This window comes from Cheilinus undulatus, linkage group 7 (genome assembly GCF_018320785.1).
Source record: "Cheilinus undulatus linkage group 7, ASM1832078v1, whole genome shotgun sequence".
Classification (NCBI taxonomy): domain Eukaryota; kingdom Metazoa; phylum Chordata; class Actinopteri; order Labriformes; family Labridae; genus Cheilinus; species Cheilinus undulatus.
This window is the reverse complement of record NC_054871.1, coordinates 45846478-45871816: the sequence shown is the minus strand read 5'-3', so window position 1 is coordinate 45871816 and position 25339 is coordinate 45846478. Positions and strand designations below refer to the sequence as shown.

General features: G+C 39.6%; 1 protein-coding gene across 11 annotated transcripts in view; it reads right to left on the bottom strand.

Annotated features, from left to right (window-relative positions):
- LOC121512344 (receptor-type tyrosine-protein phosphatase F-like) overlaps window positions 1-25094 on the bottom strand; it is an 84915-nt gene extending 59821 nt beyond the window's left edge. For all 11 annotated transcript variants that reach the window (XM_041791565.1, XM_041791566.1, XM_041791567.1 and 8 more), the window contains exons 1-3: window positions 24887-25094; window positions 5770-5940; window positions 4377-4522 (exon numbers count right to left, since the gene is read on the bottom strand). In XM_041791565.1, the coding sequence (XP_041647499.1) occupies window positions 4377-4522; window positions 5770-5863 (240 nt within the window). In that variant the 5' untranslated portion in view covers window positions 5864-5940; window positions 24887-25094. The remainder of the gene's footprint in view (window positions 1-4376; window positions 4523-5769; window positions 5941-24886) is intronic.
- Between the last annotated feature and the right edge of the window lie 245 nt (window positions 25095-25339).

Here is a 25339-nt window from a genome sequence, read left to right as displayed (position 1 = left end):
GCTTCTCCTTATAAGAAGGAAAATTCTCTTTAAATCTCAGCCCCAGATGATTGTGATTCATTTCAAATAATGTATTCAGTATTATACTTCAAGGCTGTTTCATAGGTAGGTAAAGAAACTATTTAAGATGGAGCCCTCAGTTATCTTCAAACTGTGCAGTGCTTAAAGGCCGGCTCAGACTACACAGTTTTTTTTGGTCATTCACAACAGCACTATGTCAGATGCGACCAAAATCTTGTCCCATCTTGGCTGACAGCCTGGCCACACTACAAGAGTGGTCCAGACTGCTCCCTGTATGCTGACGTCACCACTGTCTCCACAGGTTGACGGGGGGCGGGCCAAAGAGTGTCAATCACTCTGCAACAGAAGCGCTCTGTGTGACTGTAGCGGTCTTTTGCTCTTAAAAAAGGAAAATAAGAAACAACTGTGGATTGGATTATGGATAGTTAGTATGGATGTATCAAGAGGAGGACAATATGGACTGGCTCTCCTTCAGATAGAACTTAAGGTATGCATGTGATAATGTAAATAAAATAAAATTTACACATTAGTTTTAGGGAATAAAAGGGGATAAAAGTGGTAAATCTTGTAAATGATGTGGCAAAGATTATAAGCAAATGCCCTCCTGTTGTTAGACGTCAGGATTCACGTCGTTAACGTCAGATCAGGGTGTCAAACTAGACGATGATGTACGAAAAATTCTGACATGCTAGTGTTGTTGAATCGTGGTCGTGGGGCATCTCTGATGTGTCGTTAATTATGTCACACTACAAGACCGTTTGCTGTTACTGACACTCTAAATCGGGCCCGAGTTTTGACGACAAACTGTGATGTCACAGTCGAGCTTAAATCTGGCTGAATTCATGTAATCTGAGCCGGCCTTAAAGGTCAGGTCAGATGTGGGGGCATATGCCGATGCAGTATTTTACTGCGTTAACCCTGGACCAGTACTGCTCTGGCCTCCTGATATCCTTTGTCCAGGCCTGCACCAGGCCTGTTCCCTTTCCCTCTGGGTATCTTAAGAGCTGACTGCAGGTATGCAAGAGTCCTCCTGAAGAGGGTTGAGGGAAATAGTTGAGAACCAGTTGCCAACACATCAGCACCACCAGCAAAATTTATCAGCCCACGATTGCTGTGCAGTGATTTCATCCTAGTACACTGACTAGAGTCCTGAGGGTTATGTCCTGCTGCCTTAATATTACGCACAGCTCATCCAGTGGGTGCAGCGTCAGGAGTCCTAGGTGTCTACGTGCAATGACGCCAACCCGCCATAAACTTTACCCTTTTTCTCTCTTATGTTAATTTCTGTGTGTTCTGCTTTAGTAATGGGTAAAATTTCACATTTTTCAAATATCAAAGCCACATGCTAATCATAAACAAGTAATCTAGCTGCAAAGAGACTTTATGAACATTGGTGTAGAAGGTAAAAGCTTTTTCTAGGGGGTGAAAGCTATGCCAAACATCCAATAACATATCTGTTTGTGCTTGCCACAGAAACCCTGCTGCCTGTCCTGATGCATGCCTATCATATGTATTACTTTGAATGTCTACTATGTGATTCATCATGAAATGGAAACTGAGGGACTTCTTAACTTTATCATTTCATGTTTTTACAACTTTGTTGTAATGTTAATTGTAATTAATCAGATGTTATGTGTAACACTCTCTTACACCTGACAACTCTGGATTACCACTTAGCATGGGAGAGGAGTTGAAAGAGGTCCATTAATATCTTCAGAGTGATTAAAATACCATAAGATTAACCAGATGACTCTGCCAGGGTTTTTCTTGGCACAAATTGAGGTGGTGTTGCACCATTCTCATCACTGGTATTCTGAACTTCCAAGTGGAATGGGGGCATGCTCCCCCTGGAGAAGGATCTGTACATTTTTAAGTTAAACACATCAATCTAGTGCACTTTTAACCTCTTAATTTTGCTCTCAATCTATGAAAAATGTGTTTCTATTTAAAAAATGTTGTTCTTCTGTAGTACTTAAAGCGAAGACGCGCTAATTCCTATACGAGTTTTCACTGCAACGGTTTTCTGTTTCTTCGTGTCACTATCTCTCAGCTCTGTTTTTCGTTATTTTATTGTCCCACCCTTTAGACCTGATAGCATAAACATAATATACGTAGTCGCCTCATTGGCTGTGTTTGCCCACTGCTGCGACACGTCAATGTGTCCGCCATACTGCCAGAGAGAAGAACGTCTCACAGGCATATACAAGTATGAGATTTGAACATGAGATTTTCTGAATAAAAAGTACTCGTGTTCAAATAAAACTGATTTGGATCAGTCGTTTTTGTACTCAATGGTACGGAAAAGGATTAGGGCCATTTTTTAAGAGAAAATAATTTTGGGTAAGTTGAGATTAAAGTCGAAATGACAAGAAAAAAGTCGAAACTTGCTATTACTAACGGTGGATCATAGACGCTGTGTTTATGTTTTAAAAAGAGAGAATCTCTTTGTTGTTAAATTCAATAATGAGGTATAATTTCACATATTCATCGATATGAGGCATAAGGCATTTTGTAGAGACAGTCATGATTCTCTGTTATTGTCTCAAATATAAATCAACAGGAAAGACATAACAGCTCTCTTCTCTTCCTCTCCGTCTGATCACCTGTAGAGATGCACAGTGCTGTTATGTCCCTCCTGTTGATGTATGAGTGTTGAAGACAATAACAGAGAACTGTGCCTTATGCCTCATAAAAATAGAAACTAAATAGAAACATATCAACTGACAGTAAGCAGTGAAAATATAGAATTATATAAACAGATAGTTTAAAAATATGCTTTTACTGTATTCTTCTTAGTGTCAAATTAATGTGTTACTTTTTAAAAAAATGTGTTAAGTCAGCGGCAGCATTTGTAAAAAGCCCTTCGTGTTTACACGTGTCTGCTGACGGTACAGAGTGAAAATTTAGTCAATTTACTTGATTAGGCTAATGCTACAGTAGTAATATATAATGTATATCTGTTAATTAAAGCCAGTTAAAGGTGAAAAAAATCTTTTCAACAAATATCTATTTATCTTTGCATTTATCCACAAGCCAGTACAGCTCACAACATAACTATAATTTCAAATTAAAGAGAATAACTGTAATTTTAGTGCTAAAATAGAAGAAAGTAGATTCCGATTCTGTGTATTACTCATACAACCTCATTCATTTTTTATCTAAGTGGTTTTTATTACCAGTACTTACATGAATACAGATCACTGAGTATAAAACTATTCATTTAAAACTATTCAATGTGATTGTTTGTGCTATTTTTATTCCGATGACTCACATACACCTTGTCTTGTTGTATTGCCTGACGTAGCAGAGTTGCCTCTCGCAATATAGCTGCGACATCAACGTACAGCCATCCAGTCAATGAGGCGTCTACATATGTTATGTCTATGCTTGATAGGTTAGTCAGAAAGTAAGTGACCCGCATTTCCCTCTTGAGTAACATCTCTCTAAACCAATAAAACTCTTAAGAGAGATCGGTGAGTTCAAGGACAATGGAAATCATAGCATTTTGGTATTACTTCACAACTGTTGCATTTAGAAGACATGAATGTGAAATATTACAGATAATATATTATAAAGAATTGGTTTTGCAGTTCACAATTTAAACCATTAAATGTGATTAAGAAAAATGTAAACAAATTATATATTTACATATTTAAACAGGACGCTCCACAAGTATCAAAGGCATTTGGACACAAACTCGCTCTAATGAGGTGAGAAGATCTATCACATGTTGTGGAAGAAAGCTGTGTCAAACCATGGCTAAAACATTGACTTCTTGTTTGGAAAAAAAACACTTTTTGCTGTTTCACTGCTCCTCAGCATCAGAGCCTTCCTCGTCTCCACTGGGCAGCAGGACAAGGCTCTCGGGATCTGCGTTGCTGGATAAGGGGGAAATCCCTGTCCAGCAAATGTCGATCTGTTGGTTGAATGCTGGTGATGCTAAGGTGTCGACGATCAGTTCTCAACTGTCTCAGCTCAACCTGAGGCAGTCTTTCTGAGTCAGTAACTGGAATGAAATTCTTTTCAGGAAGACTCCCACATATCTGCAATGTTAAGGGAGCTCACATGACAATATACGCCAAAATTGAACCTTGATATCGTAGGTAAGGCCTGCGTGCTACACTCCAGACTGACCCATTCAGTCTATGCTTTGTCAGAAGTAAGTTAAATCTCTACAAAGGAAGCGATCTACACCCAGCTTTACTCAGTGGCGGTTTTGCTCTATAGCCGTGCCGTGGTCACCCATGGTGACTTCAATGCTACCACTGGCTCAGACAAGGAGGGTTACTAATCAGCAGTTTAAAGTTTTTGTCTATACATTTACTTCATCCACCAGTGAGGAATGAGACTTGTACCTCAAAGCGCTGAGAGCTGACCTTCTTCCCCTTCTTCATCCAGGTGATGCGAGGTTTGGGGTGACCCATAGCCTGGCATACAAATGAAGCCACTCCACCTGATATCCCTGTCTGGTCATCAGGGGACTTAATGAAGCTTGGCATGCCTATACGATAATGATAGGGAGACAAAAGAAAGATAAGAAGCAGAGGAAAGGACAGGGAAGAGGATGTAAATCAGCATACAGTGCATTCAGCAAGTTTCCCTTTAATTTTTTCTTTTTTCCTATGTTTCAGCCTGATACTACGCAGGACAATCTGGGTAATATTTTTTCCAGAGTTACAAATATTTTACTCAAAATAGTCAAATTTACTCTTTTGTGGGTGTATTTTTTTTACCAGCCCCTGCAAGAGCTGGAGTAAAATCTCCCACACCCACATCTCAAGTTTCCATGCAGCTTGTCACAGCTGCAGGTAATCCTTGGCATTCAAGCCCTCCTCACCTCATGTTGAACTTTCAGACACCAGTGTACTACAGCCTCCAGTCAGTTAACCTGGCTCCTCATCAACCTTTGTATCTAGTGATTTTTCAGTGAGTTATTTGCCTTGTCTAACACCTTTTTGTCCTCCTCTTTTACAGTGTCTCTGTCTTTTTTTCCAGTGCTTCTGCCAACCACCCGCCAGGACAATCACCATCGTCTGCAATACTGTGTTTGTGAAATACATTCCTTTACCCCTACCTCATCTCTGCTCTCCTGGGTCCTTGCATATGTTGTCACAATTGTTTTTTTTTTTTTTATATCAGATCAATAAGGTACTATTTGCATGGGACTAGTATTACCTGTATACCCCTGGCATTTGTGAATTACCCCCTGATATCAGAGTTTGGTGTGTGGCATTCACACAGGACATGAAGGCTTTGCATGGCTGCAGCAGTGTAAATGTACAATAATTTTTATTTCTACAGATCATACAAGAAATACAATATTGCGTGACCTTAAAGGTCACATATCATGAAAAATCACTGTTTCAGACTTTTCTAACCAATATATGTGCCCCCGGCCTGTCCACAATCCCCCCTAAGAATCAGAAAGATTCATTTGCCCCCCCTTCAGAAAATGTGTGCTAAAACAATGTCACTGAGGGAGTTAGCACCACCCCCAGGTTCGGTTGGACCTCCCCACTTGGAAAATATGTGACCTTTAAGTAAATCACTTCATAAAAATTTTATTTATTGTCATTATTCTTGTATTTATTTTTTAGCTGTAACACTAATTACTATGACAGCTGATGCATTTTGCTGTCTTTATTGTGTGAACTTCATTCCCAGCTGTGTCTCATTCGTATCTTTTAGTCCATGGCCTGTCTTTGAAACTGTTAACATGTCTGGAGCTGTGAGCGTAACAGTACTTACTCTCAATGTGAGAAGGCATCACCAGTTTGGCCAGCAGCAGGAGATAAAGGGTTCCACTGTTCAGAGGAGGCAGCTGTCTGAATCCTAGATCCATCTTCTGACTGCTGGTACTCTGACCTCTGGTCCCAAAACTCCAGATGGCTACAGTTTAATACAATCATAGAGGGCCACCTGCAGAGAGACAGGGCAGAGGTAAGTCTAAGGTTCAGCTCAGGAATATGTCATATGGTCTGCCACTCTATGGATTTTATATCTATACAAATAGTATCAAATATTTTTCCCTTGCTGTGCTAAACAAATGCAAGATTATGAACCTTAAACCAATCAAACCGGTGCGAAACTGGTTTTTGGTTTCACCAGCATCATCAGATTTCTGATATGTATGAACCCAAAGCATACATAAAGGCCTGATCTAAAAAAATAGAACACTTAAGAAAATAAGAATAAAAAACACTCAAGCAGCAAAGAATAAACCAATCATTTCAACCTTTGCAAGACAGCAGGACAAGTTTAAAATTCTTTAAAACATTTGAAATAATTACACCTTATAATTTAAAATGAATAACAGGGATTTGTTTAAAAGATTTAAAAAATTATGCATGCAACAAGGCCAGAAAACAATATTGGCTGGCCATGCCAAATAGATTACTCCCCCATCTGGGTGGCTCCCAAACAAGTTTGGCTTCATTTGACCAGCCGACTTTAGCAATGCCATGACCTATGACTGACATTTGTGCAGGTATTTTACTCCAAATATGGTTAATTTTTTTAAATTGATGAAAATATCTCTTAACTATTTTTCAAAATATACAGTTTCCCCAAAACACCTTTGGGGTCAGATGAAATCTGCTCACTTATTTGACTGTATGACACACCTGATATTAAACATTAATGTTTTATATACATTCTTCTTTTATGCATGGTGTGTCTGTAGTAGAGTTTATAATAACTAGCACAGGGCTGCATGGCGGCACAGGGGTTAGCGCTGTTGTCTCATAGCGAAAATGTTCCCGGTTCCCTTCCTGGTCAAGGCCTTTCCGTGTAAAGTTCACATGTTCTCCCCGTGCATGCTTGGGTTCTCTCCGGGTACTCCGGCTTCCTCCCACCACCAAAAACATGCTCATTAGGTTAATAGGAACCCTAAGCTGGCTGTAGATGAGAGCGTACCTGCTTGTCTGTCTCTATATGTCAGCCCTGTGGTTGACTGGCGACCAGTCCAGGGTGTACCCTGCCTCTCGCCCAATGACAGCTGGGATAGGCTCCAGCCCCCTGCGACCCCAAACAGGAGAAGTGGTATAGAAAATAGATGGATGGATAACTAGCAAAAAATTAGATAAATCGCTCTGAATAAACAACAAAAAAATCTAAATGCAATTTTGGCTCATATAGTAAATTTGATATTAATTGCTGTATTGACAGGGATGATCATTTCTTTGTTATTCTTGTTTTGAATAAGAAAAACATAAAGCAGGATTTTTGTAAAAATGTATCAAACTTGTAGTTTGACACATTTCAGGTTAAATACATAGACTGTAGAAAGAATTGGACAAAGCCTGTGTGACATCAGTCGTCTGCTTACAATAGGCGGATTCAAACGGCTTTTGAAGCCCATTCGTGATGCTTCCATATTGAAATCGCGGTCTCAACCGAACTTTAGATCAACGGCTCGCCCACTAAGCGCGACTTCCTGTCAGCCTGCTAGCTAGCATTCTGGTTGACAGACATGGAGCTTCTGCCTGCCGAGCTATCTGTCAATCAAATGAGACGCGCCAATCACCGTGAAGTGAGGTTTCTCCTAAATATAATCCAAACGATCGCGGTACAACAAAATTCACCCCCCCTACAGAGGGAGCACAGTAAGACACTAGCTAATGAGACACGCTTGGTGTTTTGAACCAGGCTGTAAACCAGTTTACTTTGTGTGTCAAAACCGGCTGTTTAACATGTGTGCAGACGGAACTTCCTGTTTTCCTGCAGCCAGCCTCAAGTGGACACTGGCGGTATAGCAATTTTTTGCACTTCCACATTGGCTTCATTTTTTAGGACCGGAGTTTGCCGCTTGGTTAAATATAGCACTGTCTGCGATTTGAAAATTACAGCAGGCCACATTGCGATTAATCTAATTTGTGATTAATTGCCCAACCCTACTAACGACTCATTAATAAATGGGTCAATCAATAAAAGTCACATAATTATTGAAGGACAAGTATGCATGTTTTATTTTATTCCATTTTTCCCCATGGAATGGAAATGCATGGACATTTCTTGTTGCAGTTACTGATTATCTTTGGAAACCAGCTTTTTTATAATATGTAATGGATTACTTCTTTTCAGAAACTAACCCAACATTGATCAACAGTGGAAAGTTCTGTCACTGGCTGCTGTTCAATTCCCCACAAACATTTCTGGCTGAGGTCAGCCCTACACATGGGTTTGTATGTGACTGACTGACTGACTGACTGAGTAAGTGAGTAGCGTTTACTTTCAGAGCCATACATACAGAGTTGCACTTTGGGCAGGGTTTAGTTGTACTGAAAGGCGTCAGTAATGGCTGCCTCCATTGCAATGATTACCTCAGATAAAGCTTCAGCATTGTGCCCATTTTACTAGAACTGGACCATGTTTCTGTATGAAATAACAAAAAAACCAAATAAGTGATGGTTATGGTGGAAAGAGTAACTTCTTATGTGAATGCTTGTATACAATAGCTACTAGTAGAGTGATTAGCTTGGAATTAGCCACAGCGGCATTTTTGTCTACTGGACAACATGACGTTATTAAAACAAGCGCTGACAGCAACACTGAAAGCTTTTTATGACAGAAAAAATGTTTTTGCTCTTCTGCCAACCTGCTTTGGCATGATGTTGCGATTGTTATGGTGGGGTTTTCTGGTGTATCCAGGGGCTGCCGGAAAGCAGCAGTTTAATCAGAACTGGACCACATTTCTTTTTAAAACCAGAGCAGAGAGCCAGACCAAGACCAAGAGGCCCGTCATGAATGTGACAGACAGAACGTTCCTCCAATCACCTTCTGAAGATTTTCTGAAAAGTTCTGCCGTCCACAAACATTTTCTATGGGAGCTTTCCCAGATGATTGTGAAACATATTCATGGAATGGATCGATCTGGCGTGTCAGGTTTGCTGTTTCCTACAGGGCTTTATGTTTTAACATTTAGGGTCCTTCAACTGTCAACCCACAAACATCAGGGACAACACAGTTATACACCCAAAAAACTAATCACTCTGCCAGAACACACAATTCAGTCTGCAGTTTCAACTGGCATCTCAGATAGTTGTGATCAGCCACATATACTAGGATTGAAGTTAGTCTTGTTATAACAAATTTCAGAAACTCTGCCTTCATCCAAAGTAGAATATTTGGTTTCAATCACAAACAGTAAAAAAACCAAATGTATCTTATGGTAACTATAGATAGTACAATTAACAAGGCAAGTATGGTAAGCTGTTTAAAAAGGTACCTTTTTAAGAATAACTGAAAACACTGTAAGTAAGCTAAGACAGTCTTCCAGACAGTCCAAAATGAATAATTAAGAAAAAGGTGGGTGGCCTGCACAGAGTCAGTACAGTGAAAAAAAATAATAACTAAAAAAAATCCAGGACTGTTTATCTTTTTTTGTCTTGGCATTACATTCCCCTGATGCTGTGACATACAAGGCGTTGCATCTTAGCAATGCCCAGCAGTATCCAGGGGAGCAGCAGATTGCCGGGGCTCAGGGCTCTGCCAGACCCTGTGGGTTACATCCCCTTTAGAGCCTGGTCCAGGCTGCCATCAAGCCAAGCAAACCAAGTCATCAAGCCAGAAGCAAAACCTCCTGCCATCGGGGACGTCACGCTCCCAAAGACACAGGGCCAGCACCCTGCCAGTCCTCTCCTTATTCAGCTCATTGCAGACCATGAGGGTACATAATGTACTGGACATATGGGCATGAGTCATATCCGCCAAGGTTACTGTCATCTGACAAAATAAGCAGTAAAAGCTCTTAGAGAAGGAAAGAACAGGCCAGACCACTGTAGCTTAAATGAACTCTGCAATACTAACGCTGGGAGTCCTCAGCGGTTGTGGGATTAGTTCAAGATTGTGGCATGAGTATAAAATGTGTTTCTGATTTTTAAATAATAAAACGTGACCTCACAGTCCTACGGAAAAATTCTGAACATATCAATCATTCAATACTTGTAACTGGAATCATTCAAAGGTAGATAAAAAGAAAACTACTGCTAAAAAAATGTTTCAGCTTTAATTAACTTTGAATCTAAAGATTCTTTTTGCTATAACTGTGTTCTACAATGCTTCAAGCTTGTAGCAGTCTTTATTTCTGGGTGAGAGAGTGAAGTATGAAGCCCTGTTAACACCCCCACCCCCCTATACACACCCACACACACCCATACACACACACACAATCATATCCTCCTGAACCCTGAGCTTACGTTTCTTGTGCAGTTTTAGTTTCTGCTCTTATTTGGGATCAGTGGCTGATTAAACCCTCAGCCTTGTCTTTTAACAGGAAGTACTTTAAACCAAAAAAAAGTGTCTGTATACTAGGACAACAGACTAATCTTACTGTACGACACACAAAAATACTGATTTTTTTACACATTTTTTAGTTTGTGTCGGTCAGTTGATGGGGGCTGATTGACTGACTCCATTCAGTAAGAAATGGAGTCAGCATTCAGAGGTGAACCATGTAGTCCTTTTTATGATGATAGACCACAAGAACTTGTAAAGGCCTGGTATAAACCAATTTCCACAAAAATTTTGGAGATCCTGGAAAATTTTCTTTAAAACAATGGAAGAATATCCAAACATCAAAAATGAAAAAATAAATTCCCTCAGAAATTACAAAGGATTTCTTTTGAAATTAAAAAATCCCTTTAAGAAGATCCCAAAATTTCCTTAAATATTCCCCAAACATTTCAGTAAACTTTCCTAAAAAAGACTTAAGATTTGCATAAAATGTTCATCAAAATTCCAAGAAAAATCCTGAAAAATGTTCACAGACATTATACATAAGGTGTAATCAAATTTACAAAATACATAAATAAACAAATTTATTAATTGATTAATTGATTAATTAAATTCAATTAAAAACTCCCCCATATTTCCATGGAACATTTCCAAACACCCCCCCCCCCCCCCCCATCCAAATACATGAAAATAGGTGAAAACTTTTGTAAGGATATTCCCTACCCACATTTCCAATTGAAGTCCCAAAAAATTGTGCATTCTTCAAAGCAAACTCTCCAAAATAAACCAGTGATGCTCTAAAGCATAGGTGGGACGTCAGCATTAGCCAATGGTGGCCTCGTGAACCCTTATCTACAAAAAATCGGACATGCACCAATAGCAACGTGTAAAATACACAAATCTGAAGTGCATGCTGCTGTGAGATAAAATGATAAAATATGACAAAAGCAATGATTGACAGCAGTCCAAGTTTTCTGCTGCATGCACCCAGCTGTCTGTACAGATCTGCAGAATCGCGCAGCGTCTGACAAATATTGGGACACTTCAAACATTGCCCCTCTGTCTACCTGACCAGCTGTGCAGATATACTGAGGAATAAAATCAGTGAGACTTCTTTTTACACACAGAGGTAGACCCTGATCACAGTGTGAAAACTTCACTGAACTACAACTACAGAAACTATAACTACTTTATAACAGTCTGTTCACAAAAGATTCAAACAAATAGTCTGATCTACTTGTCTGCACTGCGAACGTATTACATCCTGGTACAAGGACCGCTATTTTGATGAGGAAGTAAAGCAAAGCACACAAGCATGCTTTATGCACAACTAATAGGTATGCCTGCAAACTCTGCTTCAAACATCCTGGATGAGAAGAGTAACAAACTGAGCTGCAGCGGGCAGAGAGGATAATCTTTGGAGAGAAAAACATGCAGCTAACCAAGCAGTAGACTTTGAGGTAGGGCTGGGCACTATATCAATTTTTATATCACCATATTTTTGGCTGACCACTGACGCCAGCCCTACACATGGGTCTGTATGTGACTGACTGACTGACTGAATATACTTTCAGAGCCATACATACAGAGTTGCGCTTTGAGTTTAGCTGTACTGAAAGGTAATGGCCGCCTTCGCTGCGGTGATTATCTTGAATATAGCTTTAGCACTGTGCCCGTTTTACTAGTAGTGCACCACGTTTCTCTATGAAATAAAGAATAAAAACAACCTAAAAAGCTTTGCATGTTGTGAAAGGTCTTTTGCTCTTCTGTCAACCTGCTTCAGCATGACTATGTGGGAAAAGGGAAAAGGTTACTTCTTATGTGAATGCTTGTATACAATGGCTGCTAACTGAGTGATTAGCTCGGACTTAGCCACAGCTGCACTTTGGTCAAAACTGGACAGCATTTATTTTCAAAGCAAGCGCAGAGAGCAACACTGAAAGATTTCCATGACAGAAAAGGTGGTTTCTTTCTTCTGCCGACCTGCTTCGGCACGAGTATGTGAGAGTAACAGGGAAAGGGTTACTTGTTATGAGTGGTTGTATACAACGGCTGCTAGTGGAGTGATTAGCTTGGACTTAGCCACAGTGGCGGTTTTGTCTGAACTGGACAGTTTCTGTTTCTTTATTAAAACAAGTGCAGAGCAACACTAAAAGCTTTCCGTGACAGAAAAGATGTCTTGCTCTTCTCCCATATGTTTCAGCATAGGTTTGCGATCATTACAGTCACGTTTTTCCAGTGTATCCAGAGGTTGCTGCTGCAGTAGCCCTTATCTCTGATGTAGCTGTAAGAATGCAGCAGTTTAAGTGGAACTGGACTGCATAAACAAGCACAGAGAGTCACACCGAAGCTTGCCTTGGCACAGAAGTTGTTTTTGCACATCTTTCGAGCAGCCTTGGCATCAATTTTACATGAATCACTTTTATTAACAATCTAAGGCAGCGGTAGCGTGCGCAAGAGTAGCAACGTCATTTGTTGCTCTGATAGCCCGTCATGAATGTGACAGACAGAACGTTCCTCCAGTCACCTTCTGAAGATTTTCTGAAAAGTCCTGCTCTTCCCAAACGCTTTCTATGGGAGCTTTCGGTCTGCAATTTCAACAGACATCCCAGATAATTGCGGTCAGCCAAATACTAGATTTTAACCTTAGTCTTGTTTAAATAAGAAAAAGGATATAAGATGATTGTTAAAAACAACGTTTTATGTTGAGGCCGATTTGAAAAAAGAAAGTAGTGATTTATTTCAGGTTAATGAGGCTTTTCTGCAGTTATAAGGTTTTTATTAGCTGTTATTGTTTTTCAAATTATCTTTCATTGTGAAATGAGTTTTGAAAAGATGTTCCACCGTAGATTTCTATGGTTGGATTCGTCCCCTCTAAATCGAAAAAAAAGGCTAGAATTAAACTGTTCATTATACTATTGTTGTTAATTTTTGTCCCTGGTCTTACGGAGGAAGTTAACATCACAAATTTAAGAGGTAACATCAGTTGGTGAAAAACATCCGCATCAGCCCTGATTTTCACAATCAGTGCATCACTACAATAAGCAAATATCTTCACAAAATTTCAAGAAATTCCTGAAAATTCCAAAGCAAATTCTCCAGACAATATAAGAAAATGACTTAAACTTTTCTGGAAATTCTGGACAATTATCTCCCAAATCTAACAAAAGAATTTACGACTATGTTTTAAGGAAGTCAGAATGTCACCGGTGCACCCAGGGTCTCAGTAGGATATTTCATTTATAGTGTTGGAGTGGTTTCTAAAAAAGTACTCCATTACACATTAGTGGTTTAAAAAAAGCAATGAGCTCCTTTGCTTAATTTCTCACTGCTGAAAGTTCACTACCAGTTACCCTGACTTCAGCATTCCTCTTAAACATCACCTCAGATGTATTGTCAAATGATATCCAAGTAAAAATATAAACCATGTAAACGTCCCCATCAGCACAAATCATTATTCTAATTAGAAGGATCTAGACAAAATATCTTTTTCAGGCTTTTAAAAACAAAAAAGACACAGCAGAGTAATGACAACCAGCCCTAGCAGCACTCTATAGAAATCAGTTTTAGGATGGCTACCACCTTTAAATGTCTACAAATCAAATTTTGATTAGGGAGGTGTACCCATGGGCATGGCACAGGGGGGAAAAAAGGGACTGATTCCTTTTTGATTCCTTTTCAAAGTTGAACGACTGCTGGATGACAGACCCAGCGCTGTTTCTCGTTGTCCATCTCTGAACGCAGATAACTCACCGCCAACTCGCCACGCTGCTCTGTTTACCTTCCTCTCCCTTGCTCCTCTCTCTGATACGAAAACGCTTATGTGCGGAGGAGTTTTCTGGATGGGAGGGGGGGACTCGCTGCTGTTTGAGATGCGTTCAGGGACAGTGGGAGAAGGGAAACTCCAGCGAGAAATTCGCATTGACAGCTCAAAACTTCCACATAATTCATACTAGGGTTGAAGGATTTGGGAAAATAATCTAATTGCGATTTTTTTTCCCAATATTGCGATTTAATACCAGATTATTTCTTAAGTTCCTTATCTCATGTATTTTCCAACAAAAACATACAATAATTCATTCTAAATTACAACAAACACAATATTAGATTAAATGAGGGCTGAACAATTTTATAAAAAAATATCCAATTTTGATGATTTTCACTTATTTTGCAAATTGGATATGAATTGTTGTATTAAAGGGAGTGATCATTTTATATAATTCTCATATCTAACAAGAAAAACATACAAAAATGAAGAGAACAGGACTTTTTTGTACACTGTTCTAAAAATATGCCACTTGAATGATTGCATGATATGTAATGCATAATGTCCCTGCTGCAAAAAAACAATTTAAACTGGTATTTTGACAATTAATTGCCCAGCCCTAAGTCATACTTGGATGTTTGTGATATAGTCACTTTATCATTGTGCGTGGCAAAAGCTGCGACACATCAAGCATACTGGATATACTGTCCAGCCCTAATTCAGGTATTTTACAGCAACATACAGCAACAGAACTAAAAAATGCCCTGAGCTGAAAGTCTGCACTCAACCCTTTAGTAAAGACTATACCCCACCACAGGCAAAAAGTGACCAACGTAGTGGATAACATCACTCAAAATAAAAAACAATAATTCACCAGAAACATGAGTGAAAGAATCCCAGCAATGATCACTGTACAACAGGCCACATCTAAACACGTATAAACTCTCTACCCAAAGGCATGATGTGGAAACTCCACAGGAATAACCCCAGATTTAAAATGACAGTGGGCAGAGCTTGGATAAATTGACTCTAACACTAAATGCATCAACATCGTCAAGCAACTCCAACACTGAAGGCGGTTTAACTGTCAATGGATTTAGAATTACACTCAGAAAGTCCAAATCAACTCTGAAATTTTTAACACTGAGAGTTCAACACTTCAGTTTTGCTGTTTCTTGACACGTTTTACTTCAATAATCAACCCTACAAGTTACCTGATTCTCTGTTTAGCCCAACTGAGCAGAAAAAACCCCCAGAATACACACAGTCATGGTGTTGCAACAAAACTCTGCATAGAGACATGTTCATGTGCCGTAACAGCCACTTATCAACAAGCCTCATGTGGTCCTTGACAACATCAGAGAGGTCCAAAAATGACATGACATGCCTTCTGTGAATTCTCAAAAGTAATCAAATCAAAAAAGTAACACAATTTCTGACCCAAATAAGGAAAACGTACACGCCAAGTGACATTCATGTAAATCGGCCTATCTTTGTATATTCCAAGAGTGGGTGGGTGGGGGGAACTCTGCCTTTTTCATAGCTGTTGGTGGCCATGTTTGCTTGTCAGAGGCATTTGTTTTCCTGCAGAGTGTTAGTACAAGCTTCAGCAGCAGGTCTGCTTGGTGACTGGACTTCAGCCCGTTCTGGGACAGTTCCAGGGTCCAGCCACATGGCCAAGCAAGTGTCGGGGTTATTGTGAGGATATTCAATAAAAAAAAGTCCTTAAAATGTCAAATGGACAGCGCCCAGCCAAGCATTCCCTTCAGAAAGGTAAAGGCAGTAAATGGCAGTAAATGCTCCGAGATCATGCTAATAAAAAACATGCTTTTGATCATGTATGTGAGAGTGCGAGGGAATCACATGCAGAAGGAGCAAAAGGACTGGCCAGATTTCATGTGTGTCAACGAGCAAATCCATGTTGAAAAACTAAAAATCTGAAACGGCTGTGCACAGTCTGACCTGACCAATCAGCATCATTTGAGGAGAATGAATCGTTGGCTACGGGTGGGGTTTAGTTGTACTGGAAGCATAGACTGTAGAAAGAATTGGACAAGGCCTGTGTGAAATCAGTCGTCTGCTTACAATGGGCGGGCTCAAACTGCTTTTGAAGCCAATCCGCGGCGTCCACTAAGTTCGACTTCCTGTTAGCTAGCAAGCTACCATTCTGGTTGACAGAAGCATAACTTCTGCCTGTCGAGCTATCCGTCAATCAAATGAGACGCACCAATCAGTGCGCAGTGAGGTTTCTCCCAAATATAATCTAAACCATTGTGGCCCCCTCTTACAGTGAGAGCACATAAAGACTTTAGCTAATGAGACACGTTTGGTTTTTTGAACCAGATTGTGAACGATTTATTTCTTGCGTAAAAACTGTTTAACATGTGTTCCTGCAGCCAGCCTCAAGTGGCCACTCGCAGTATTGCAATTTTTTTGCGCTTCTTCATTGGCTTCATTTTTCAGGACTGGAGGTTGTCGCTTGACTGGAAGCTGTTATAATGGCTGCTGATAGCAATTAGCTCAGATGTAGCCACAGCGGCAGTTTGTCAAGACTGGGCCACATTTGTTTATTTTTATTATTTTCTACAGAGCAAAGAAGTCCAGAGAATTGCACACAGAATGTCTTTCACGGTGGAAAAGATGTTTCCACTCTCCTCCCGACCTGCTTTGGCATTCGGTTGCCATAGTTAAGAGTGGGCTGTATTGAATGCCAGGAGTAATTACTGCCACTGGTAAAGCTTAGGGCTAAACCATTTGGAAAAATAATCTTACTGCGATTTTTTTACCCAATATTGCAATTTAAGTTATGATTATTTCTTAAGTTCCTCATCACATGCATTTTACAACAAAAACAAGCAATAATTTTTCCATACCATAACCGACACAATGTTAGATTAAACTAGGGCAGAACCATTTTTTTTAAATATCCAACTGTGATGATTTTTTTTTTACTCATTTTGCAAATTTGATATGAGCTGTTGTATTAAAGGGAATGAACATTTTTATATAATTGTCTAACTTAATAAGAAAAACATACAAAAATGAAGAAAATGTGTTTTTTTGTACACTATTTTAAAAATATGGCACTAGAATGATTGCATGATAAGTCATGCATAAAATTTCTGCTGCAAAAAAAAGTTCTAAACTGGTATTTTGACACAAATGTCAGGTTTAGGAAATTTTGCACCTTCTGAAATTTAAAAATTGCAGCAGGTCATATTGCGATTTAATCTAATTTGCAATTAATTGCCCAGCCCTAGTGAAGCTGTTAGCTCGGATGTGGCTTTAGCATCTTTAGCAACAGTTTTTACCAGGTCTGGACAGCATTTGTAATAGGAGAGGAGCAAAGAACCACACTGAAAGTTTTTCTAAGCAGGGGACATTTTTGCATCTCCCTACCAGCCTAAGCTTGAGATTCACCCAAAAATAAGATGACAACAACTTACTGCTGAGCCTACTATCTCATCTGTTTTGTTGCTCCAATTGGCTCATCATTAATGTGACAGCCAGAACTCTTATCCAATCACTTTCTGAGATTTTTTTTTTTTAAGTCCTGCCTTTCCTAAACTCTTTGTATGGGAGGTTTCACAAATGAGTGTGAAGGTATGGATATTATAATGAGACTGCTCTTATGAGGCTAAAACCAGGTGGTTTACAGTCACACTGAGTGTTAAAGGCTGGGTATTCACGCACAACTGCTTTAGGTTTCAGATAAGTGACGTCTTTAGTTCACTGCTAGCTGCTGACTGAAGTGCTCATGTTTTTGCTAAGGTGTCGGAAAATGATTAGCTTCAAAGTTGAGCAACACATTAACTTGAAATTTTGGGTGAAATTGAACAAAACAGCACCTGAATCTTTTGGAACACTAACTGAGGTGTGTGGGGAACACTGCATGCCACGTGTTCGAATGGTTCAGTGAAGGCAGAGAGGATGTTCAAGGCCATGAACGTTCTGGGCACCTATAAACTTCATAAACTTCTGAAGACATTGAACAAGTTGAACAAAATGTTAGAAATGACCAAAGACTCAGTACAAGAATGACAGAAATGGTCTCCATTGATAAAGAGACAGTTTGACCAGTGGTGCATCAAAATCTTTTTCAGCCCTGCTCCGAACGAGCTGTTTCTGTGTCTGTGGCTTTGAATGTTAATGAGCTGTCTGACTCCACCCCTCAGGAAATGGATGTGGCTCTCTTGATCCTCCTCTCCTGATGGGTTTTTCTGGTACTTAAGGGGATTGTGGACAGGCCAGGGGCACATATCTGGAGCTCATCAGATAACATAAAGGTCCCTTTTTCAAACAACTGAAACTATTTTGGTACACTGCAGCAGTGATAGTGCTGCCAGCTGTACTGCTAAAAACATGAGTAACGCTAGCTTTCAGTTTTAAATGTCTATGAACACTGAAATAAGCACCTCTTTTTAAACAACTAGGAGGAAATCTACTGGGATTAAAAATGAGTTTGGATTGAAAATCATTTTTGAATTGGACTGTGGCCAGACACATTCAGGCAATTAGCACCATAAATTAGCCTAACAAGCTTTTGAACTGTAGATTTATCCGTAGAAAACCCAGGCACAGGAAAAATGATCCCATGCAGAACCTGGAACCTGACAATGCTGTCCAATGCACCACCAAACAGCCCTGTACAATACACAATCCAACAACTCCAAAATGCTCTTGTGGACAAGTTGTGACCTGCACATTCACCACGCTATGAAATAATCATGGAACATTATGAGACGGAGATGTTTTAAAGCTAAATGCAAAGCCGGAACTACCAAGTAACTACGGCACTGCTACAGGTGCCCACTGTGTCACTCCGCCCAGCAGTTTACTCGGAAAGTAGTTCTGCGCATTTGCTTCATGTGCCGTAATGTTACATAATTAAACGTTATTATTTCATAGCATGGTGAATGTACAGGTCACAACTTGTGTATTTGATGAGTTTGATGAGGAAAAGCCGGAATACTGTAAGACTCCAATGAGTTGGCACAGCAGCTCCAAACTTGGCAGCGCCGATCTAAAAATAGCTTGCACGGACAACTAAAGGTAACGAACCTATTACTAAGACTATAGGAAATATGGCAATGGGCGAATTTGCCAAAATGTTGAAGTATACCTTTAAAACTTTTCTCATAGCAGTGATCATCAACTGGCAGCACAGAGGCCACATCGGGCCCCCCACAGCCTCCCATCCAGCCCCCACTAGATTATTAAATCTAGAAAATTTAAGAAGGAAAAGGTGGCATGTGATTGTTTAACTTTTTTTTTTTAAATGAAAATGTATCAGTCTTATATTGATAAAAGCTGTGCTTTGTCTCATCAGTTTTGAAATCCTCACAGAACATCTGTTTCCTGCATGTGTTTCTGGCCAATCACAACACAGCATATTAGTATCAATCTCAGCTATATGTGGCTATAATATCTCAATCACCCCCTTGTGGCTGGCTGCGGTATAGTTGATGGGGACTGATTTCACTGTTAAAGGCAAAAGTTCCATTAATTTTGGATTAAAAAAAAACGTTTTCACAAAAATATGTTAACTACACCAAATATTGATTTTCTATTGATTTTAGTGTTGCAGCCTTTTATAAAAGGCCTTTTATAAAAGCTTGCAATTATTTTAGCTTTCAAAGTTTATTTCAATGTCCAGCCCCCATATATGAAAATCAGCTGAAGTTAAGAAAGACAGCATAGCTAACTAACAAGCCTAGGAGAACTGGCAGTTACAGAAGTCTTCCCTAAAATGTGCTCATTTGATCATGTGACCGGTATTCTCATTATAACATATTAATCTCTGAATCAGGGATTCTCAGCCTTTACAGCCTGCAGACCTCGAAATAAAGGTGCCAGTGACCGGGGACCCCCACTGTACCTGAAGGTGGTTGAACACAGCCATGCACAATTTGGAATAGTCATGTGCAGACAAGGCCGTCCATAAAGGGGGACAAATGGGAGAGCTTTCTGGTGCCAAGCCAAACTGGGGGACCATGGAAGTCAGCAAAATCATGGTCCATTGTAAAGTTAAGCTGTGATATCCATATTTCATATTTAACCTAAAAAAATAACCTCTCTTATCAAAGAAACAATCTTTTTTTAATCATTTAGTGTAGTAAATAGCCTTCTTTAAAATGTAAAAAACAAAGGAAATAAAATGATTTAAAAATTGTTATGGGTTAATAATGGCAAAAATTGGTGGAAAAGGTGGTGAAATTTGATTTTAAAAGTAGCAGAAATGGTTTAGAAGTGACAAAAATTATATAAAAATGGCAAAAAGGCAAAAAATGGTTAAAGTGGCAAAAATGGGTGTAAATAGTGGTAAAAAGGAGGTAAAACGTGGCTGAAATTGCTTTAAATTGGCAAAAATGGGTTAACTGAGAATGAAAAAAATATGCAGATACTGGCAGAAGTTGGTTAAACTAGCAAAAATGTGCATATCAGATGGTGAGATGGGGTTAAAATGGGAAAAATGTGAAGAAAAAGTGGTTAAAAGGGGTTAATAGTAGCAATAATGGGTCAACAGAGGCAACATTAAGCTTAAGTGGCAAGAATTGGTTTAGAAGTGGCAAAAACAGGCAGAAGAAAAGTGGATAGAAAGAGTTTGGGGTGGGGGGGGTGATGAAAAGCGGTAAAAATTTTGACAAAATTGGTGTAAACTGGAAACAGAGTAATTTAAAAAAATATTCTTGTTTTTTTAGAGCAACTGGAGACCCCCTCTCAGTGTCTCGCGACCCCCAAGGAGGTCCCTACCCCAAGGTTGAGAACCCTTGCTCTGAATGATATCAATACAGGTTTCCAAAAACTAAAAAATTAGACACTGTACCTTTAGAAAACTAGGTTAGATCAATTTAAGAGGGTCTCTGCTTTGACTCAACAACATGTATTTGTGGAATATTTTAATCACCTTTTTCTCTCATTCTAACAGAGATTATCTGCTATTTGGTTGTGTAAAGTAACATGAAGGTTTGGCTCTTTCCAGTACACTTAGAATTCTTATTAACTTGTTTTTACATCTTAGCTGTATAGCAGTGACTAAACAGAAGATAGGAGATTGTTTTACATTCAAAAAGCATCTAGGGGCATGTCCAGGTCACGGTTCCAACACTGGAATCTATTCATCCATAACATCCAGCCGCTTGAAGCTGAGCGAGGGAGCCTCACATGCAGTTACAGACGGGGCAGTGGAGGATCTTTCAGAAATCACACGTCATTTATTTTTATCATGCCACAGTCACAACTGCATATTTTAGCTCTTTAGAGACAGCAAGGTAAATCTGTCCTCAGTCTACGGTTCAGTTATTGGCCATCTGCTATAAAATCATAGTATTTGATGCTATGAAAGTACAGCACACTAAGGAGAGGGGAGTGAAAACAGCCATATCTGAGAACAGTCAGGGAAAACAGCTAGAAATACATTTAAGGAAAAAAAAATCATCATCGATATTATTATTATTATTATTATTATTATTATTATAGTGGGCAGAGATAGCTGGCATGGGGTTGTGGGTTAGCTCTGGGACGCCAGAGCTAACCGTCAAACCTGAGGTGGGTCAAAAACATCAGCCTTTCACGCTCCTCACTCAGCAAGTTAAAAGTCCTCACAAAGACGTCTTTACAGAGGTTTACAGCATGATCAGCAAAGTCCAGATCTGGACATCACCACATGACACTCCACAGTTTGCTTGCTTGGGGGGTCAGCTGGGAGGACACCTGGAGAGATGTGGGGCATGGGCTTGGCACAGGCCTGGACAAGTGCTGAACAGACATACGGTCCCATACCTGACCTGACCTAAGCTGACATTGTCCTTAGTCTTCCTCTGCTTTAGGGATTAAGGATCATAAGTTCAATGATAACAAGGCAAGAGGGGGAAAAGTCTTTAGTAAAGATTTTTTTTTTTACAAAAAAAATTACAAACATTTACAAAAAAAACCCTCTTTAATGTCAAAGTGAAAACAGATCTCCACAAAGTAATGCTAATTAAATAAAAATATGTTCAGTAAAATGGGTGACTGCATACATTTTCACACCCTTTAATGTGACTGATCTAATTCAGCAGAGGTCCAGCTAATTAGTGCTAGTCTCACAGTTAGTGAAACCAGGATCACCTGAGTGCAGTGAATGTGTCTCAAGTGATTGTACTATAGGGACACCTGTGTCTGGAAGGTCCAGTCACTAGTTAAACAGTATTTCTGGCTACCATTACACCGGCATGACAAAAGAACACTCCAAGCTACTCAGAGAAAACATATACAAAAACCTTTCCAAGGCACCGAACATCCCCAGAGTTCAGTTAAATTCATCATCAAGAAATTGAAGGAATATAAGCATCAGCAGCTGAGATGAGAGAGACTCTGCATACCAAGGTTGTTACAGTTAACAAAAACTAACTAAAACTAAAATTCAAAAATCATTTTAGTTAACTGAAACTAAATAAAATCTAAGCTTACCAAAAAAGAAAACTAACTTAAACTGTATAGTGCGCTTACAAAACGAACTAAAATAAAAATGGAGACAAAATATCCTTACTTTTAGTGTTTGACACAACCATACTAACTAGCACTGACACACAAGTCTCGGGAGTGTAAAATTGCCTGATCTGATTGGTTAAGACTTCACCCAGTGGTATTTTTATGTCTGGAGTTGTATTCAAACGTCATCTTTAAATAAATAAATAAGTGAAGAGTAGCTTGTTTTAATACATTTTCAAAAATGTATTACACAAATTTAGCCCCGACATCTATCCGTAAAAAACATAAAACCAACACTATAACTAGAAAAGCATTCAGAGAGCGCAGACCTCCACCATCAGCCCTATCTCCCAATAGTGAAGAATCCTTTCAAAAATTCCTGGATCCATCCCCATGTGCCCCCCCCACCACGGCATTCGCCGATTACTCCCTCCCTTGGGGTGGAAACATGGTGAGTCAAAGCATTGGCTTCACTATGTGTAGACTGTCATGGTGAAAGCATTGCCTGCTGGTGCCAACAGATGCACTGACAGTCTCACCCATGGTCTCACTGGACGACTGAAGTCATGGCAGAAGGTGAATATTCCCCTATTCCTCCCAGCATTGTGAGTATTCTCGCTACAATTCGCAGTCTTTCTCTCTGATATGCTCCCACTCGTCTCCTCGACTGGGCGACTCTATAAACTCCAAAATTTTCAATAGAAACACACCAAAAACTGGTGTTGGGATTGAAGTTACTCATGTCCGCCATCTCCTGGTGTAAAGTTGTAACAGCGCAGACCTCCACCATTAACCCTATCTCCCAATAGTACAGAATCCTTTAAAAAATTCCTTGATCCAGACGGTGATCCAGATCAGTCCCAAAATCTAATTAGTTCTTCCTTATGCCATTTCTGACATTTCCTGAAAATGTCATCAAAATCTGTCCACAACTTTTTGAGTTATGTTGCCAACAAACAAACAAACAAACCCACCCAATCACATAACCTCCTTGGCGGAGGTAACTGATAAAAACTAAACTAAAATCGAAAACAGAAAGTGAAAACAAAAATAAATTTAGAAACTAATGAAAAATCCAAAACTATTTTAACCTTGCTGCACACAACAACTGATGACTGCGTTCTTCACCAGTCAAAGCTCAATGGGAGAGTGGCAAAGAGAAAGACACTGTTAAAGAAAAATCAGATTAAATCTGGATTATAGTTCACACAGAGGCCTGTAAGAGACTCCATGGTCAAGTGTGAGAAGGTTCTTTAGTCTGATGAGACCAAAACGGTGCTTTTTGGCCATCAGACATGTTTGATGGACACCAAAATTTTTAACTGCACCACAAACACACCATCCCCACTGTGAAGCATGGTGGTGGCAGCATCATGCTGTGGGGATGCTTCTCAGCAGCAGGCACTGGAAGGCTTGTAAAGGTAGCAGGTGTATGAAATGAAAAAATAAAAAACAAATGATATTTACCATGATTGATTTATAAAATCAATAAAAGGTAAAACACTCAAGAGTATGAATACTTTTTATAGGCACTGTATATATTGACTGTACATAGCTGATCCCCGTAAATGGTGAACAAACTACACCTATGTAATCCCCTACTGCCTTTGTGGCAGCCCTTTCTGTCTCTGTCTATTTCCATGCACGTTCCTCTTTGAGCTGTCTGTGGTACTTAACTGAGCTCTGTCAGTTTCAAATGAAACCAATTTATCTTCTTCATGTTAGTCTTCCTTTTGTATTCTCCAATCCTTTGGATACTGAAGGCAGCAATTCTTTTTTTAACTGTCAGATAAATGAATAGTGAGTGCTAGTTATTCAATAAAACTTGTTAACTGTGAGTGTGAAAACACACGAGCTGCTGTGTGGCAGCACAATGAGATGAGACTGGATCTGATGAAGAGCATTCAGTTAAAAACAACATCTATAGCCTATTTATACAACTTACACAGTGTAATTCAGTCTTATATGGGTCTAAACACAAAAACCGATCAACCTAGGGCTTTACATTTTTAAGGAGCAGTGCTTTCAGCAGCATCTCTTTATTTCTACTCATGCACATTTGTGCACATTCGTGGGATCTTATGTTGATGGCATAAGGAGAGCTGAAAGGATAGAAAGCTAAACAGACAATGTTGAAATTATCCTAACCATGCTGTTATACACAGCACTGATCTAAAAAATGTTACTTATGATAAATAACATCGTAAAATGTCCGACATGCAAAGAGTTTTAAATGTGAAGCACAATACTGAAGTTAGTGATAAAGGATTTTTGAGATAAATTTGGTGTTGCATGCAGCGTCCAGCCTGTTTGATGCTTCTTTTACGTAGAGATTTGTAAAGTTTTTGTTCACCTTCTTCAACAACAAAATGGTGAAAACATTCAACCACTCACCATTTTCCGGGGATAGCCTGTCCGTCTATCCGAGTATCCCAAAGACGCGAGGGCAGAGAGGTCCTCAGATATGACAGAGGTCTGATAGAGTCCCGCTGCTATTCCTCTGATGCTCCGATGAGAGAGGGGAAAAAAGCCGTAAAGCACTTTAATGGATGTGAGGTAAAGTCTTCTCTTAGTTGCCGGAGTTTAAGATATTTCCACTTTCAGGCTTGAATCCCAAAAAAAGCTCGTAGTATCCACTTTCTCCCAGTACATCCGTGGCGGCTCCTCTCTGAATGACCAGTCTTTTCATCGCTTCGTCCATATACAACCTCGGGAGGGGTCGGCTGAATTCGGCTGTTTCCGGAAGCATCAAAGTAACAGACTCGGGGATTCACGAGCTCGATTACAGCAAAATACGGAGTAGCTGTTGCATCGGTCTCTTTCTTCTTCCACTTCTTCTTTTTCACT